This window comes from Homarus americanus, unplaced genomic scaffold, assembly GCF_018991925.1.
Source record: "Homarus americanus isolate GMGI-L3 unplaced genomic scaffold, GMGI_Hamer_2.0 scaffold39675, whole genome shotgun sequence".
Classification (NCBI taxonomy): domain Eukaryota; kingdom Metazoa; phylum Arthropoda; class Malacostraca; order Decapoda; family Nephropidae; genus Homarus; species Homarus americanus.
The window spans coordinates 13,927,646-13,948,941 of NW_024736071.1; the positions used below are offsets into that span (position 1 = coordinate 13,927,646).

General features: G+C 37.3%; 1 protein-coding gene across 1 annotated transcript in view; it reads left to right on the forward strand.

Annotated features, from left to right (window-relative positions):
* The window catches only part of LOC121871710 (piwi-like protein Siwi), a 143,567-nt gene that overhangs the window by 80,956 nt on the left and 41,315 nt on the right, over positions 1–21,296 (forward strand). Inside the window, exons 9-10 of the mRNA XM_042374123.1 lie at positions 4,421–4,576; positions 17,760–18,008. Coding sequence (XP_042230057.1) covers positions 4,421–4,576; positions 17,760–18,008 — 405 coding nt within the window. The remainder of the gene's footprint in view (positions 1–4,420; positions 4,577–17,759; positions 18,009–21,296) is intronic.

Sequence of the window (21,296 nt, forward strand, 5' to 3'; positions counted from 1 at the left end):
GCTCACATTCCGCGGTGGGTGTACCCCTTTACACGGGTGAAGTATAATTATTTTAATTTAGCTCATAAAATTCATACAAATTATCCGGCCAGAATATAATTTACATTGCTGGAATTCTTACAATTTGATGATCATTTTGAATATAAACATCATAGATTTTGCATTAGACATACAAATTTTAGATGTAATGTTTACTCTTGAGTAAATATGTTATCTTTTGTGCAAAATATATGATATTTATATTCAAAATATTCCTGGTCTTACAAGGAATCCAGCAATGTCAATTATATTATCCTAACTTTAGTCTGATTTATTATTTATTACTAAAAAGGTAAACAGTCTGGTATTCCCACACATTTATCTAGTAGGGACGTTGGTGGGGGGAGGGAGGGAGGGACCGGCGACCGACCATCTGTTACTGTGTGAAGAATATTTTTTTTTTTATTAACTGAAGATGTTTATTTTAGCTCATAAAATTCATACAAATTTCCCGGCCAGAATATAATTTACATTGCTGGAATTCTTACAATTTGATGATCATTTTGAATATAAACATCATATATTTTGCATTAGACATAAAATTTTTAGATAAAATGTTCACTCTGAGTAAGTATGTTATCTTTTGTGCAAAATATATGACGTTTATATTCAAAATATTCCTGGTCTTACAAGGAATCCAGCAATGTCAATTATATTATCCTAACTTTAATCTGAGGTATTATTTAATACAAAATGTTAAAATTTATTTTTTTCACCCAACATCTCTTGAAGGGAGGATTGGTGGGGGGTGGGGGGGAGGGTTGGGACTGACCGCGCGGTTGGAAGAGGGGGGGGAGGCAAGGTGGGGTACTTTGATTGACAGATAGTGTCGTGAAGAATATTTTTTTTTTTTATTAACTGAAGATATTTGTTTTAGCTCATAAAATTCATACAAATTACCCGGCCAGAATATAATTTACATTGCTGGAATTCTTACAATTTGATGATCATTTTGAATATAAACATCATAGATTTTGCATTAGACATACAAGTTTTAGATGTAATGTTTAATCTGAGTAAATATGTTATCTTTTGTGAAAAATATATGACATTTATATTCAAAATATTCCTGGTCTTACAAGGAATCCAGCAATGTCAATTATATTATCCTAACTTTAGTTTGAGGTATTATTTATTACTATTCCCTGTTTTCCCCCCAAAATTTCTCAGAGGGAAGAGCCAGCAGTGTAGTGTGAGAAGAGGAGGAGGGAGTGTGTCCATTATTTGAATGGTCATTAACTTGGCGACTGTATTTCTCTATTTCTCTTAAGTATTAATTGTGTGCATGTACCATCATAAAATTAAGATGTTATTTTTACTACAACATAGTTATGTGTTGTCAAAAAGTGGAGTTTGGGGATCGGCCTGGACTCCATTTCAATTAATCCCATATGTTATGTTATTCACTTTACGTGTTTCGCGCTTTCCGCGGTACCCTCCGGGTTACATTAACCGCGTAAAGTGAGGGTTAACTGTACATGACAAAAACAAAAGACTTTACCTAAGCTTCTGATGTTCTTGAGATGTTATTCGTTTTTTTACTAGTTTTCGGTTAAAATACTGTTATATTACAATGATATTATATTCATACTGTGATTGATATAATACATTCATGGAAATGTAATATTTTTGCTGAAGTGACGTACGTATTACAGTGGAAAGTGGGATAAAATCGTGACGAAAACAATGACTTTGAAATATAATGCAATATTAACTCCTAAATCGGTTAATTCGGACAATCGGCTAAAACGGACACCCTTCCCTCCCTATTAGTCCAAATTAACGAGGGTTGACTGCTTCCTCCAAAAGCGTGAATTTGGAACCAGAGTTAACAGTTAATTCATATATCTGATTTCTAATCAACTTCCTACATGCTCGTGTTTGAAAAATGAATGTATGTATTTTTACATAATTTAGCTAAATATCTTGTCAGAAACGGTCATCCCAACGATTATGAATAAACTCATTTAGTAATACAGGTAGTCCCCGACTTACGACTGCTTGGACTTACGACCGTCGGGACTTACGACCGCCGCAGTTGTGACCATTTTTTTTTTTTTTTTTTTTTCCAAATGACACACGCATTTTTTATACCGAAACGTTTCCAGTTAATGTAGTCTCCATGTATAATTAGAAAATTATGGAGGCCCCATGTGCATTCAGCTGACTACATTAAAGGTAAGTGCTCAGTCACACTATCCATTCCTCATTATTTATTACCTTTACTGTACTGTATTTCATTGTAGATTTTTTTTTTTTTTTTTTTTTATTATTATCTATGTCAGACTTACGACCTGGATTTGGGTCCCTAACCCCCGTCGTAAGTCGGGGAGCACCTGTACATCATTACTTCAGGACGAAATCAAACAGATTTGCAACCGCCAATCAGCTATAACTCTTGAGGAGGGGACAGGGCATCTCTTCTCAGGTGGGAAAAAATGCACTATAGTCTAACCTGGCTACAGTGCCATGATTAATCACTACAGTACACCTTTTCACATATCCGTTGAGACATTGTTACATAACTTTATGACAAATTTCATAACCGAATGACAGAACACATATCGAATGACAATCTAAAATAACTGTTCTTTTGTGCTAACGGAAGTGATTGACATAAGATATGAAGTTGACAGACGTGAACAATAAACCGACAGTCTACATATAGTTTGAGAATGTAACAATTGGAGAATGACATACCACCAACAATTATTTTAGATTGTCATTCGATATGTGTTCTGTCATTCGGTTATGAAATTTGTCAAATAGTTATGTAACAATGTCTCAACGGATATGTGAAAAGGTGTATTAAGCACTATTATATCAGTAAACACTAATAATAATAATAGTAAATCCAGTGAAATATTGCAGGTAGCCAGGAGAATTACAAGAGCAGAGACACTCTTAACTAGTGGTCACCTACTCGCTCCCGTTGCCATGCGCAAGATTGAAATACTTATGGAAGAAATACATTTCTTAAAGTCTAATTTGAAAACTGTGATGGTTGGTCACAGTGATAAACAAATGATATAAGCCATGCATTTACTTATGATAACATAGTAAGAAAAAATGTGTCATTAGTACAGTGAATGAAATAATATTCCCACAAACAACAATTGAGAACTCTATTTGTTTCCTGCTTCGGGCACCTGATTCCCGCGCTCTGACATCTTGGTTAAACAGGCCAAAATGATCTTTCCTCTGTTTTGGGAATGCTTCTTAGGGAAGCTTCTTAGCTACCAAAACCCCAAAACTTTGTCCGAATCTTCTGAAATCGAGATTTACGGGGCTCGAATCTTGGAGGGTTCACTGTAGACCCATTTTCAATCCGTAATTGCTTGTTTCCTGTAAGTTTTTGTTTCTGTTTCCAACCATTTTATACCACTATAAATAGATAAGTGCCTTTGGTTCTGCAAAGACAGTAAACATCTGTAGATTCAGGATTTTTCCATGCCAAAATTTTAAAGTTTGGCACCTGATTTCTGCTAGAATGAATTTTTGTGACTCGTAGCAAATTTTCTTGCCTGCTGTGGCCCCTGCTGCACCTGTAGTATTTCTGTCATCATGGACAAAGTATCTAGCACCACTGCCGCACTACTGGAAAGACTTCTTGCCACAGTAGTGTTGCCTTGACACCCAGAAGAATGAGTAGGAAAAGTGTTTAAAAACCATGAGGAAAGTGATGTAGAAGTGCCTCTCCACGACTAGTGTGTGTGTGTGTACCGGGTAGATGTGCTTCAGCAACAAGTGCACAAGGTGTTCATCATGGTGCAGGAGACTGGAGTAGTGGGGATGATATTGTATTGCAGAACTAATGGGTATTTAGAGTACTGGCAAAGTTTTGTGCAGACATAGGGTAACATTGTTGGGCATATGGAGAGAATGAATGGAGGAGACCAATTGAGTGAATTTATAGGGGAGGAGAGCCAGGGTTAGGCAAAGAGTGACAGAGGAAGAGGTTATAAGAAATGACATTAAGAGTTAGTGGCTGCAAGAAACTGAGCTGCATGATGAGCTGCCATAAAGTGATCATGGTCAACCCATAAAAGTCCCGAAAATTTTATTTATGTTTTTAATAGTGCACGTAAGTAAAATTGCCGGAAATCACAAATATTTCTTATTTTCCGTTTCATTGATGTTTTCCTTTATAATAGGAGTATTATTGTACTTTATAATTACCACCTCCCCTCCTAAATATTTCCTTTAGAATTCATGGTGTCTAGTACCTAGATTTGTTATTAATTTTGCATGTTTGTTATTCATAATTTTGTAATGCCCTGCAATACAGTATTAATTTTAGTTACACACTAAACATTGCATCCTATATGAAGTGTGTACATTATGTTTTTGTAACTGGTTTTTGTTAATTTATTTAACACAGAAAAAGGAAGTTGACAAACTACTCCTGGGAGCCATTGTAATGACAACTTACAATGATAAAACATACAGAGTAGATGATGTGGACTGGAATCTGACTCCATCATCAAAATTTCCTTACAGGGGAGATGAGATTTCCTACATAGATTATTATCAAAAGGTAAGTAATGGTACTATACCCTTTCCACGCAAACCTGGCCCGTAAAACACGCCTCTCGGCTATAGCTACAAATAGCTGATTGGATTCCCCGAGTCTTTTACCTCCCCCGGACTGCATGTATATACAGTAATCGCATGCAGAGGGTTGGGATATATAGCAACTTTATATCACGATTTTTTTTATATCGCGGCTACCAAAATTATCGACATTTTCCTATACTGTACAGTATATCGCGATAATGTTTATTATTTCACGAGGGAAATTGTGCAGGAAGTACAGTCAACCCTCGCTTTGCGCGGTCCCACATTCCGCGTTTCCACGTTTACGCGGTACCCTGCCGAAACAGGAATGCTCACATTCCGCGGTGCGTGTACCCCTTTACGCAGAGAGCGGCTGGCGAGCTGCGCCATCTTTGGATTCAAACCTCCCGCCCTCTCCCGCCATCCGCTATGTTGTGTAAGCTGCGCGAGCATGGTGCGCACAAGGTTGCCCAGTCATCAAAACATTACCGAGTTCTTCACCTGCCACCCACCACAGCCGGCCCAAGTCAGTGATAGTGATAATTATAGTGAAGATATGGACTTATATATGGACTTTGAGGGGTTTGACAAAGAGGCCCTGCAAGCCTCTATGGTGGATAGTGATACAATTGATACAAGTGATACAGGTGAGGGCCAATAATCGGCCCTCTGCCTCGGAACCAATCCCCCATCCCCGTGTGCCCAGCCATCTTTTCTACTAATGTAAGTGTTAGAAAACCTAATATTATTGATATTTCTCTTAATTATTAATTGTTTGTGCATACCATCATAAAGTTAAGATAATATTTTTACTACAATATAGTTGTGTGTCGTCAAAAAGTGGAGTTTGGGGGTCGGCCTGGTCTCTGTTTCAATTAATCCCATATGTTATGTTGTTCACTTTACGCGTTTCTCACTTTCCACGGTACCCCGTGGGTTGAATTAACCGCGTAAAGTGAGGGTTGACTGTATTTCAAATTTATCACTTCTACCAAAATTATCAAAATTTTCCAATATACAGTAGACTTGCAAGTTACTCGAGAGTTACATTCCTGGGACCTCGTGTAAAGTCAGAAACACTCCTAAATTGCCCTTATATATATATATATATATATATATATATATATATATATAGTTATATATATATATATATATAGTTAGTTATATATATATATATATATATATATATATATATATATATATTAAGAAGCAGCATATATATTATGATATATTGTTGTTGATATATATATATATATATATTATTATTATATATATATATATATATATATTATATATATAGCATATATACATATATATATATATATATATATATATATTATTACATATTATTATTATTATTATTATTATATTATTACATATATTATTATTATTATTATACTGCATATTACATATTATTATATACCGTATACATATTATTATTATTATATATATATATATATATATACATACATATTATTACATACATATATATATATATACATATTTATATATATATATATATATATATATATATACACACACACACACACATTGCGGGGATATGCTATAACGAATCTAATTGGTTCTAGAACCTTGTTCGTTACAGCATTCGTTCGTTATAGGATTAATCCGTTCCAGGCCCCCAAATACAACCACTTAACACTGAAAAATATAATATAAAATTGTAAAAATTGTAAAAAGTGCATAAATATGCATCTAAACCCCTGAAATAAAGAATATCATTAATATTTGTAATAAAAAAACAATAAATTAGAAAAAAAAAAAATTAAATAATGTTCGTTGTAGGAGTTTTGTTCGTTATAGCATTCTCAATTTTATAGGTAAAACCGTTCGTTATAGGAATATTCGTAGTAGAATCCGTTCGTTATAGCATACCCCACTGTATATATATATATGTATATATATATATATATATATATATATATATATATATATATATATATATATATATATATATATATATATATATATATATATATATATATATATATATATATATATACACCTAGACCCCGACTTACGACTACGTGGACTTACGACCGTCGGGACTTACGACCGCCTCAGATATAGATAAAAAAAATTATTATTTTTTTTTTAAATGACACACGCATTTTCTATACCGAAACGTTTCCAGTTAATGTAGTCTCCATGTATAATTAGAAAATTATGGGGGCCCCATGTGCATTCAGCTGACTACATTAAAGGTTAAGTGCTCAGTCACACTGTATCCATTCCTTATTATTTATTACTTTCACTGTACTGTATCCATTCATCATTATTCATTACTTTTACTGTACTGTATTTCATTGTAGATTTTTTATTAAATTTTTTTTATTTTTTTATTTTTTTATTTTTATTTTTTTTATCTATGTCGGACTTACGACCATGTCGGACTTACGACCTGGATTCGGGTCCCTAACCCCGTCGTAAGTGGGGGTCTAGGTGTATATATATATATATATATATATATATATATATATATATATATATATATATATATATATATATATATATATATATATATATATATATATATATATATATATATATATATATATATACACACACAGTTTTACCCCGCTTAACGCGCTTTCACTTAACGCGTTTTCGCATATACGCGGTGCCTTGCCAAAGCTGAACTTTCACTTAACGCGGGTTTTTTCCACATATACGCGGTGAGTGTCCGAGACGCTATTTTTAGATTTGCCCCACCCGCCACCCTGCCTGACTGCCTGTTTTAGCTCATAAAATTCATACAAATTACCAGGCCAGAATATAATTTACATTGCTGGAATTCTTATAATTTGGTGATCATTTTGAATATAAACATCATATATTTTGCTTTAAACTTACAATTTTTAGATAAAATTTTTTCTCTAGGTAACTATGGTATCTTTTGTCCAAAATATATGACATTTATATTCAAAATATTCCTGGTCTTACAAGGAATCCAGCAATGTCAATTATATTATCCTAACTTTAGTTTGAGGTATTATTAATTAAAATTTAGTGGTTATCCCACACATCTCCTTGGGACGGTTGGTGGGGGGTGGGGGGGAGGGAGGGACCAACCGACCATCTGTTACCGTGTGAAGAATTATTATTTTTTTTTATTAACTGAAGATATTTGTTTTAGCTCATAAAATTCATACAAATTACCCGGTCAGAATATAATTTACATTGCTGGAATTCTTATAATTTGGTGATCATTTTGAATATAAACATCATATATTTTGCTTTAAACTTACAATTTTTAGATAAAAATTTTTCTCTAGGTAACTATGGTATCTTTTGTGAAAAATATATGACATTTATATTCAAAATATTCCTGGTCTTACAAGGAATCCAGCAATGTCAATTATATTATCCTAACTTTAATCTGAGGTATTATTTAATACTAAATGTTAAAAACTCTGGAAGGGAGGATTGGTGGGGGGTGGGGGGGAGGGTTGGGACTGACCGCGCGGTTGGAAGAGGGGGGGAGGCAAGGTGGGGTACTTTGACAGATAGTGTTGTGAAGATTATTTTTTTTTTTATTAACTGAAGATATTTGTTTTAGCTCATAAAATTCATACAAATTACCCGGTCAGAATATAATTTACATTGCTGGAATTCTTATAATTTGGTGATCATTTTGAATATAAACATCATATATTTTGCTTTAAACTTACAATTTTTAGATAAAAATTTTTCTCTAGGTAACTGTTATCTTTTGTCCAAAATATATGACATTTATATTCAAAATATTCCTGGTCTTACAAGGAATCCAGCAATGTCAATTATATTTTCCTAACTTTAGTTTGAGGTTATCCCACACATCTCCTTGGGACGGTTGGTGGGGGGGGGGAGGGAGGGACCGACCGACCATCTGTTAGCCGGCTGTGTAGTGTGAGAGGGGGAGGGAGTTGAGTCCATTATTTGAATGGACATTAACTTGGCGACTGTATTTCTCTATTTCTCTTAAGTATTAATTGTGTGCATGTACCATCATAAAATTAAGATGTTATTTTTACTACAACATAGGTATGTGCCTTCAAAAAGTGGAGTTTGGGGGTCGGGCCGGTTTCTATTGGAATTAATCCCATATGTTCTGTTGTTCATTTAACGCGGATTTCACTTAACGCGGGACCCTCTGGGTTCAATTGACCAAGGCTATATAATCTGTATATATATATATATATATATATATATATATATATATATATATATATATATATATATATATATATATATATATATATATATATATATATATATATATATATATACTCTGTATATATATTTATATATATATATATATATATATATATATATATATATATATATATATATATATATATATATATATATATATATATATATATATATATATATATATATATATATATATACATACACACACACATACAGTGACCCCTCGTTTAACGAACGCCTCGGTTAACGAAATTTCGGTTAACGAACTGCCTTCCATAAGGATCTTCAATTCGGTTAACGAATTTCTTACAAACCGACCTCAACATGTTTTCGCTTGCACTGACCGGGCAACCAGCTTTAGTATCAGTCCGCCAATACATTAATCGGTTCTAGGGCTTAAATTCCTTACTATTTTAGTAAATATCAAGAAGTTTATACTATTCAATAATTTTAAAAGTTTAATATTTAATTTTTTAGTCATTTTAACAATTATTGAACATAATTGAAGGTAAAGTGACTAGTTTAATGCGCGGCATCCAGCCTCTTAACACAGCAAACAGGCATTAGTCTCTCACTGTTTTCACTGGAGGTAACATCTTGCTTGAGACTCTCTTCAACTAAATGCTGTTTTCTGTGTTTCCAAGCAAATTATTGGTCATTTTGAAATTTATTTTACATATTGACAATATATAATGCAGTGCAGTGTTGATTTAAAGAAAATAATCTTGAAATACACCAAGAGAACTAAAATTTTATGGGTGAAATGGTGCCATGGGGTGACTTCTCTTCCACCCCAATGCCTTCTCTTCTTCCTTCTCCTCCACCTCCCACTTCAAATGCACATCATCATCCAGGAGCCTTCTACAGACACACCTCAAAGTAAGTGGCCTTTTTTACCATTTTTGTTGAATTTAGGAAATTTTCGGTGAGCTGGAACCAATTACCCAAAAACCCATTGAAACAATGGTTTCGGTTAACGAACTTTTTGGTTAACGAACGACCTTCTGGAATGGATTGAGTTCGTTAACCGAGGGGTCACTGTATATATATGTGTATGTATGTACACACACACACACACACACACACACACATATATATATATATATATATATATATATATATATATATATATATATATATATATATATATATATATATATATATATATATATATATATATATATATATATATATATATATATATATATATATATATATATATATATATATATATATATATATATATATATATATATATATATATACATATATACATATATATATATATATATATATATATATATATATATATATATATATATATATATATATACATATACATATATATTCGCCACTTACCAGCTTACTAGCCATTTGGGTGGTCTATCCAGTATTAGTACAGGAGGAAACCGGGGACCGGGAAACCTGTGGTGTTTTGGTAGTGTCACACTGGATAACACCCTTCTCATGTGTGTCTGGGCCGAGGCTCGAACCCTTGACATATTGGTGAGAGTTATGTGCGTTACTGCTGTTATAGCTGGGTAAGATTGTACCTTACAGCACAGATTGCTTGCTTGTGACAAGTGGTTTAAAATGTGCAGAGAAAGGAAGAAAATGTATATTCTAAGAGAGTGTGGGAGTTGGAACAGAATGTAAGAGAATCATTTTATGTTGAGCATTTGAAGTGGAAAATGGCTGTGTGTGCTGTCTGTATGAAAGGTGTTGGCAGCAACTCAGTAATGGACAATGAATGTTGAAGGTGGGTGCACAAGAGGTACAGTGGAGTAATTGGCAAACTACAGGATGTAGCAAATTTTTAAACTGTTATGTACATGTCAGGTAACTGTGTGTCCACGGCAAGGCTGGAGAACCTCAAAATTGGGGATATATCCCTGGTTTGTGGTGATGAGTTCTTTTACCTGGGTGACATGATCATTGTTGGAGGTTGTGCAGAAGCAAACTCAGTTGCAAGAGTCTAGAAGTGGCTGGAAAGAATATACAATATTGTATTTCACTGGTATAGGAAATGTGATGATGTATGGCAGTGAAACAGTTACAGAGGATGTCATAGGTAGACTTAACTAAGCTGAAATGGAAATAGTGAGGTGGATGTGTAATGTGAGACCGAATGACAGGAGGCCCTGTTTAGGGCTAAGAGGGCAACTGGGTATTTAAAGTTCAGTATTTGTGAAGAGAATGGATGAGACAAATTTGGTCAAGAGGTGCTAGCCAAAATGTAGAGGGGAAGAAAGCCAGGGGCTGGCCAAGGAGGACACAGGGAGAGGAGGTAAGAAATGACATTAGAGTTAGGAACCTGATGAGAGAATCTGCACGAGACTGAACAGCATGGAAAGCTGCTATCAGGTAACTGGTTATTCCATGCAAGTATTGAAAGTATCTGTGAAGATCCCAACACATGACCTTACAAAACAAAATTTGGAAATGGAAAGATAAAATGCATCGTAAGTCACCACATACTATGAAAGGTGTCATAACTGGAAATGCCAAAATACAGTATATGGATGTATGTTGTATCTATCTATTTAGAGTATTTATTTAATATTTATTTATTTTCTTAATTATTTAGATACGTCTAGTTTATTTCTTTTGTTCTTGGGTTAACTAGATATCTGTTAGGAGGATGTGTCGGGTTGTTACCTTGAACAGTGTACATAACGTGTTGTCTAATGGTAGACCCTGCTGCCATTTTTTTTATCGGCATTAGCCCACCCGGGCACAGGTCAAACGACCCACAACGGAGCCTGGGGGGGCGAAAAAAAAAAGAACGGAAAGAAATTGTAAATACAGAAAAAAAAGGTTATACTGTATTAATCTACACCACAAAGATGCCGGAAAACCAGCTTTTTAAAGTGAGACAGATTGTAAGAGCATGGAAACACAGAAGAAGGCAGAGCATTCCACAGTTTGGCTGTGTGAGGAAAGAAGGAGGTACTATAACGGGTTATTCTCGTGTGACCGACATCCACAGAGAAATGGTGGGCACCGTGGGCAAGACGTGTGTTACGAACCCACGGCCTTGCCGGCGGTACACAGGATGCCAAATCTACCGAACATTGCCCGTTAAAGTACCTGTAAAAGAGAGAGAGTGAAGCAACATTGCAGCGAAAAGAAAGGGGAGAGAGATTGTTGACGAAAGGAGGAGAGTAAATAAGACAAAATGCCTTTGATTCCACCCTATCTAATACAGTGACCCCTCCGTTAACGAACTCAATCCGTTCCAGAAGGTTGTTCGTTAACCGAAACCATTGTTTCAATGGGTTTTTGGGTAATTGGTTTCAGCTCACCGAAAATTTCCTAACTTCAACAAAAATGATAGAAAAATTTACTTACTTTGAGGTGTGTATGTAGAAGGCTCCTGGATGATGATGATGATGATGTGCTTTTGAAGTGGGAGGTGGAGGAGGAGAAGGGAGAAGAGAAGGAAGTGGAGGTGGAAGAGAAGCATTTTACTGCTTCTTGGAAGGTGAGTCACCTTCCATGAAAATGTCAGGAACCTCTGGACTGACAGATTCTCCACCATGAACATCCTCTCTCCTTCTTGAAGTGGAAGGCTGAGGGCTAGCATCTTGTTCCTTCTGCCTTTTACTGAAGAAAGTGTCAATTGTGGTCTGTGGGGCACCTGTCCTCCTCACCATTAACTTATGTTTAAAGAAGGAGACCACTTAGTCCTCAACATGACACAAAGTTAGTTCAGTTTTTTCCACTTCTGGGTGCTTTGAAGCCAGTTCCCTGAACTTCTCCCAGTAGTAAATCACATCTTTCAACTGTTTAGCTGACATATGGTCATCACTTTCAATTTCCTCCTCACCACTGTCAGCCTCTACCCGTAACATCTCATCCAGTTGCTTCAAGTCATCAGGAGTAAGTTCCTCCTCATGAGACATCACAAGCTCTTCCACATCCTTCTCCTCCACTTCAAGGCCCAATGACTGACCAATGGACACAATCTCCTGGTCCAACTCTGTTTCTTCCTCAAATCCCTCAAAATCATGGACTACTGATGGCCACAGTGCTTTCCATGAAGAATTGAGGGTTCTATTGGAGACTTCTTGCCATGATGACACAATCAATTTTACAGCCTCCAGGACGTTGAATTGTGTCTTCCAGAACTGTTTCAGTGTTAGTTCAGGATCAGTGGAAGTTGCCTGATGACACCTCCTAAACATTTTCTTCATGTACAACTTCTTGAAGTTGCTGATTACATTCTGGTCCATTGGCTGTATGATTGATGTAGTGTTTGGAGGCAAAAACAACACTTTCACAAAGTCAAATTGATACTCCAAATTGCTGGCAAGGTCAGGGTCATGACCAGGAGCATTTTCCATGAGGAGAAGAGCCTTTAAAGGAAGTTTATTGGTGGTTAGGTAGCTCTTGACAGAGGGGCAAAACACATCAACAGCCCATTCATTAAGGAGCTGTCTTGTCACCCATGCCTTACGGTTGGACTTCCAATAAACTTCAAGCTTTGTTCTTACCACTTTCTGTTGCTTGAACACCCTGGGGTTTTTAGAGTGGTAGACAAGCATAGGCTTCAGTCGGAAATCCCCTGAAGCATTGGCACCAAGCAATAGAGTGAGACGGTCTTTCATGGGTTTATGCCCAGGTAAAGAGGCTTCATCTTTGGTGATGAATGTTCTTTTGGGCATCTTTTTCCAGAACAGCCCAGTTTCGTCCACATTGAACACTTGCTGTGGAAGATAATTTTCTTCTTCCATCAGTTTTTTAAATTCAACTAAAAACTTTGCTGCCCCTTATTTATCAGCACTAGCAGCTTCACCATGCCTAACAACACTTAAAATGTCACTTCTTTTCTTAAATTTTTCGAACCAGCCTTTGCTAGCCCGAAAATCTTCAAATTCTGTTCCTGAAGAACCAGGTTGATCTGCCTTTAAATGTTCATAAATCTCCCTGGCTCTTTCACAAATGAAATCACCAGAAACTGAATCACCTTTCATCTGTTTTTCCCTAATCCAGATGATAAGTAACCTCTCAGTTTCTACGATTAGGGATCTACTTTTAAACACTCTTGTAGATTTGTCTCTCACGTTCACTTCTTTAAATTTGTCTTTTTGTGCAAGAATTGTCGACACAGTTGATGCCGACATGCCATATTCTTTGCATAGCGCATTTGATTTAATGCCTTGTTCGTGTTTTTTTATTATTTCCTGCTTTATTTGGATTGAAATTGCTTTTCTTGATCTCTTGGGCCCCATGCTGGATTCAAACAATGTCAACACGTATTTTTCAGAGTTAAACTAGCTGTAAATAAAGAATATTTTCTTTAAAATAACACTGCACTGCACTATATATTGTCAATATGTAAAATAAATTTCAAAATGACCAATAATTTGCTTGGAAACACAGAAAAAAAGTGTTTAGTTGAAGAGAGTCAAGCAAGATGTTACCTCCAGTGAAAACAGAGAGAGACTAACGCCTGTTTGCTGTGTTAAGAGGCTGGATGCCGCGCATTAAACTAGTCACTTTACCTTCAATTTTGTTCAATAATTGTTAAAATGACTAGAAAATTTAATATTAAACTTTTAAAATTATTGAATAGTATAAACTTCTTGATATTTACTAAAATAGTAAGGAATTTAAGCCCTAGAACCGATTAATGTATTGGCGGACTGATACTAAAGCTGGTTGCCCGGTCAGTGCAAGCGAAAACATGTTGAGGTCGGTTCGTAAGAACTTCGTTAACCGAATTTTTTTTCGTTAACCGAATTAAAGATCCTTATGGAAGGCAGTTCGTTAACCGAGGTGTTCGTTAAACGAGGGGTCACTGTTGTTGGACAGAAGAAGAGCAGCATTCCCAACTTTCGGGAGGCAGCTTTAGTTATACTAAGGATGTGTGATTTCCAGAACATATTGGAGGAAATGGTGAGGCCTAACATTTATTTCGGAATTTGGGAGGATGATAGCGTCTTGAAATATAATTGGTGGGAGATCGTCTAATTTACAAAGTGTAATTGGTAAATATTGAGTTTTATTACTATTGAATTTAACCAAGTTTGTATCTCCCCATTCAGAGATGCTGCACAGATCCGCGTTGATAGAAGTAATGATATCAGTTCTAGAGACAGATCTAGTTTGAGAGTTAGTTGGAAGGGGAAAATGTGAGGAAGAGTGAAGAGTAGAATCATCAGTGTAAGAATGGATAGAATTAGTTGTAGTGTGAAGTAAATCATTGATAAAAAGAAGGAAGAGAGTTGGTGAAAGAATAGAACCCTGTGGGACGCCACTACTGGTAGAGAAAGAGCGAGAAATCGATCCCTCGACAACAACTGCCATGGATTGGTTCTCAAGGAAGCTAGAGAGGAGAAAACAAAGTGGGGGAGAGAAACCAAAAGAGGGAAGTTTAGATAACAAAGACTTGTGCCATACCCTGTCAAATGCTTTGGAGATGTCGATAGCCACGACAAAAGTTTCCCCATAATCCCTAAGAGAGGATGACCAAAGATGGGTGCAATAGGAGAGCAGATCTCCAGTAGATCTCGCCTGGCGAAAGCCATACTGGTGATCCGACAAAAGAGAAAGGCATTCAAGGTGACGGAGAAAATGGGAGTTCAAGATAGTTTCGAAATTCTTAGAGAGGGATGAAGTTTGGGCAATGGGGCGATAGTTAGAAGGATTAGAATGGTCACCCTTCTTCGGGATGGGCTGAACGAAGGCATGCTTTCATGAAGAAGGAAAAGTTTGGGTTTTGAGACAAAGGCGAAAGAGGCGAGCAAGCACAGGGGCCAGGGCTTCAGCACACTCCCTCAGAACATGAGGGGGTATTCCGTCCGGTCCATGCACCTTACTCACATCCAACCTGGATAACACACTGGCAACCCTGCGAGTGGAGATTATAGGAAAGCGCATAGGTTCAGTAGGAGGTGCAGGGGTAGGAGGGATAGAGTGGGAATCGTCTAAGGTGGAATTAGAGGAGAATAAGGTGCCAAAGAGGTTGGCTTTGTCAGTGGGAGAGTTGGCTATAGAGTTATTGGGATGGAAGAGGGGAGGAAAAGAAGGCATGCAGAAGTTGTTACAGATGATTTTAGTTAAGGACCAGAAGGATTTACTAGAGGAAGAATTAGTCAGGACAGCGGTCTTTCTTTTAATAAAATTCCGCTTGGCCCTACGAAGAATAGCCTTACAACGATTCCTAGAAGTAATGAAAGAGGTGTGGGTAATAGGAGAAGGAGATAGTTTTATAGCTTGATATGCCCTATCTCACCCTGCAAGCAAGAGAGCAGGAGTGATCAAACCATGATTGTAATGTGAAAGTTATGGTAGAAGATGGGATAAATGCACTCATACCGCCCTGTATAACCCCAGCAATGCTGTCAGCACATACCGAGGCATCCCGAGTGGAAAAGCAACATTCATCCCAAGGAAAGTCGGTGAAGAATTCTCGCAAGGATTGCCAGCTTGCCCTCCTATAATGCCATAGTTGACGTTTAGAGGGGGGTGGGGGAGGTGGTTGTGCCCAGTTTGATTTAATAGAAATAAGGTTGTGATCAGAAGACCCTAAGGGGGCAAAAATTGAGTATGAATAGTGTGAGGGGTTAGAGGTAAAACAAAGATAATGAATGTTAGCAAGTTGATTGTGTCGATCAGGAACGCGTGCAGGGTGTTTGATTATTTGTTCCAAATCATTAAGTAAGGAAAAAGAGAGTGCCTCAGCTCCACCTGGGTCATCCCTTGCAGAGCCAAGCCACTCTCTGTGATGTTGTGATGTACATTGAAATCTCCTAGGTAGAGGATCTCGGTGTAGGGATGTGTGGATAGCAACGACTCATGGCAAGAAGTGAGATAGTCAAGGAGTTCGAAGTAGTTGGTAGAATTGGGAGAACAGTATAAGAAACAAAGAAAAATAGTCACAGTAGGTAGAGATATTTTGAGCCAGATGACATCATAAAGGGGAGATTCAAGATCCGTGAGTCGGGCTATAGGTGTACGTGTATTGCAGTAGGCGCATACACCTCCCTTAGAACGGAAGTAGGTATAAAGGTTGTAGTTAGAGACTTGAAAAGGTTTGGGTGAAGCTGCTTTGGTCAGTTGAAGTTCGGAGAGTAGTAAGAGGTCGGGGGAAGAGGTTGATAGATGGTGCTCCACAGAAGAAAAATTGGATCTCAGCCCGCGAATGTTGGAAAAATGAAGTGTGAAAAAAGCCGATCCTCCAGCAACATAGTGGCGTCAGTTGAGGCCCCAGTAGCTTGATGATGATCAGGTCGGCCCTGGGGTCCACAACCTTCCCGACCAGTGGGACCCATCCGAGAAGGCCCCGCTTCAGTATTAATATCAACTGACATAGGAGAATAAAATAGAATGAATAAAACAGATAAAGAATGAGTACGGTTTTAGTTGTGGTGTTGTCAATAGTAAGAGAGACAGTTGAGACCCTGCAATTGTGTGTAAATGAGGTAGAAAGCTAGATCAGCAACTTGGGACTTGGTCACAATTTTCGTAATGCCATATAGCAGCAGGGTCTACCAATAGACAACACATTATGCTTCCAATATCTTCCCAGGCGGTAGTGCCTCCCTGTTTGGTAGCTGCCTACTACCTACTACATCACAAAAGTTGTGACCAAGTTCCAGGTTTCTGATCTGACTTTCTGCCTCATTTACACACACTTGCAGGGTCTCAATTGTTTCTCTTACTATCGCCAACACAAACATGCATACTGTGTATCGTTTCTTGCTCATGATTAATTATTTTCAATTTTTGTATTATGTTTATTTTATTTTCATTTTTATTATAATTTTTATTTATTTCTAATTATATTATTTATTTTTTTCCCCACCTAGGCCCTGATGTGGGTCAATGACCTGTGCTCAGGTGGGCTAATCCCTGTTAAAAAAAAAAAAAAGGGGAGGAGGGGGGGTGTCGTACCTAAAATTTTATTTTGCTAATTTTTATTTTATATTTGCTTCCAACAGAATTACCAAGTTAGGATCAAAGATGTAAAGCAGCCAATGCTCATGTCAAAACCTAAGAAGAGAGATTTAAGAAGAGGTTTAGGAAATATTTACCTTGTGCCAGAATTGTGTGCTCTGACAGGACTGACAGACATCATGAAGTCAGACTTTAATATGATGAAGGATCTAAGTAAGTACATGCGGATGGGTCCTGATAAACGCGTCGAAGCATTGCAGCGTTTCAACCAGGACCTCTCTTCTAATGCTAAGGTAATTATTTTTTTTCTCTTTCAGAGTATGGAGTATTGAAGTTTATTTTGGTAAGGGCATTTTGTGTGTGCGTGAGCATCTTATGTTCTCAGTTTCTTTCAAGCCTCTTCCTGTTTTCCCTACTCAAGTGCAAAGTGGTTGTAATTAAAATGATGCACACACACTCACACATTTACACACATACATTTATTTATATACATTATTTATTTCTACCGGTGCCCGTGTCCCTTGAGCAAAGTCATCATCTCCTGTTAGCGTTACCTTTTCTTCATAAGATTTTTCATTAACATAAATATAGTATAACCCCTGAGTACCAGTCCACCTGAGGAACAACAAGAATCTTTATTTTTGGGGGTTAAATTTTCTACCCTATTTTTGTCATCGTTGGCGAAGCAATGCGGCGTGGGCCATGTGGTTCCACCCACATCACAACAAAGCTGCAGTGCACTCGGTCCATGTTTGGGTATTACTTGTTGCAGACGTGCCTCTTCTCTCATGCCATATATTTTTATATATATATTTTATCCTCATCGCCACTGATCGGCTCGTTAGCCACTTAGGCGATCGGTCACGTCTCTGATTACTTTTCCTTTTCATTTATCCTCTTCACCAAAAGGTCGGCTCGCTAGCCGCCTGGGCGATCGGTCACGTCTCTCACGCACTCTTGGCAAATACTGGGCATGCACCGGCTCCTGAATGTATCTGAACCCGCTCCAGTGTTGGTCAAGTCTTGTCTTGAAAGAGCTCACACTCGGTGCCGTCACAACACACACTGGTAGATTGTTCCAAGAGTTTACAACCCTCACTCAGAAAAAGTTTGCCCTCACAGTTTTCTGGACTTGCGGCTTCTTTAATCTTGAGCTGTGACCCCCACCCCTTGTGGGGCGAGCGTCCGCCGGCTCCAAGTAAGGACACTCGTCTGAGTAGTGCCCCGAGATGCTTGTGCACTTCATCTAGGTCCCCCCTTGCCCGTCTGTAGTATAAGCTAGGCAAGTTCAGGTGCTCCAATCTCTCAGGGTAGCTGAGGTGCCGAAGTGCAGGCACCAGTCTGGTGGCCCTCCTTTGAACATTTTCAACCAACTTACAGTCGCTAGCATATCTCGGGGACCAGATGGGGTGACAGTACTCCAGATGGGGAAGCACTTCACTCCTGAAGATTGTTACGTGGGACGGACCGTCTAGATATCTGAACGACCTTCTTATAAGACCCAATAATTTATTTACCTGATTTACCTTCTTCTCGCAATGGCCCGAGAACTTCAGCTCATTGTCAACATACACACCTAGTTCCTTCTCACATACAGTCTCAACTGGTGCAGTTTCTTCATCCCGTTGGGACATATGATACGCCTCCTTACCGTTGGTACGTCCCAGGTGCATCCTCTTACACTTTGTGACATTGAATCTCAGCAGCCATTTCTTCGATCATTCCTGGAGCCCACAGAGATCCTTCTGCATTTCTTCACAGTCCGCTTGGTTCGTAATTTCCCGAAATTTTTTTTTTTTTTTATGGGGATTAGCCCACCCGGACACAGGTCACTGACCCACATCAGGGCCTGGGGGGCGAAAATGTAATAATAATAATAATAATAATAATAATAATAATAATAATAATAATAATAATAATAAAAATAAATAATAGTCATAATAATTCATAATAAATAAAATTTATGATAAAACAAACAAAAATAAAATAATAAAATAATGATAATAATACAGTAACTGTAATAATAATAATATTAATAATAGAGAACTATAAATACAAAAATGAAAAAAAGATCAAAAGTGAGAAACGATATATGTATGTTGTGTTGTCAATGGTAAGAGAAACAATTGAGACCCTGCATTTGCATGTAAATGAAGTAGAAAGTCAGATCAGCAACCTGGGACTTGGTCACAATTTTCGTGATGCCATATGGCAACAGGGTCTACCATTAGACAACACATTATGCTTCCAATATCTTCCCAGGCAGTAGTACCTCCCTGTTTGGTAGTTGCCTACTACCTACTACTTGGCGTCATCGGTATACATTTGTATGGAGGAGTGTACAACATCAGGCATGTCATTTATGAAACAAACAAACAACAGCAGGCCTAATACACTGCCCTGTGGTACCCCACTTGTGACAGGTACAGATGACGATTTCGTGCCATTAATCACCACGCACTCCTTGCGGTCATGTAGAAAGTCTTCTATCCATGCTAGGACATTTCCCCGAATTCCGTACCCTTCCAGTTTGATTTTCAGCCTTTCGTGGGGTACACTGTCAAAAGTCTTGGCAGAATCTAGGTAAATATTGTCGATATTACCACCCCGTTCCACAATATGGGTCCAAATATTCAATACCTTGAGCAATTGTGTTAAGCAGGAGCGCCCCGGCATAAAACCGTGTTGGCAATCTTTTACAAGGTTGTTTCGTATTAGATGTTCCATTGCGGCATCTCTGATAATACTCTCAAGTACTTTACATATTATGCTGGTCAGGCTCACCGGTGTATAGTTGTTCGTGGAGTGACGATCGCCCTTCTTGTAGATAGGACTCACATAAGCCACTTTCCATTCACTGGGGACCTTTTGTTCATCCAGGCATTTACAAAACAGGATTTTCAGGGGCTCGGCAAGCTCGTTGCACAACTCTCTTAGCACTCAAAATCTTCCCATTAACTGCTGAAGGGTAGGAAAAATTTTGTTGGTAGATCATGTTTGGATAACCATGCAAAATGTAGATCCAGTTACAAGAAAGTCTGGCTATCCCTGATCTAGAACCTTACCTTCATGTATTGACACTTTAAATAAACAACTAAATTTACTGAAAGTATATAAGTACTGCATGGTTATTTTACTTGAACTAATTTATTATGAGCTTAAATAAGCCAATCTCTGTTAGTTTAATATGCCATCTGTTGTTCTGAATAATTGTTCCTCCCTGCTGACATGAACATCTGAGTAAGAGATTGAAACCAAGTAACAGTGTCACTGTGGCTTTATTAGTCCTGTACTCGGGGTTTTTACTGTAATATTTCGCTATTCTCAAAGCTCATTCCTTACTTTGGATTCCATTTTTATAAATTTCCCTTTTACATTCACTTTTTCCTTATCACTCTGCTTACCATATATCTGTTCACAGGTAAACAATAATTTTTATATACCGGGTATTTTGTTTTGTTTATTTTTTTAAATCAATAAAAGAAGGTAGGCCCACTAAATGACACTCCCCATGACTGAGAGGAAGGGATTGTCAGCCGAGGTAGGAATTGTACACCCAATAAAAAATTATTCAGCACCCT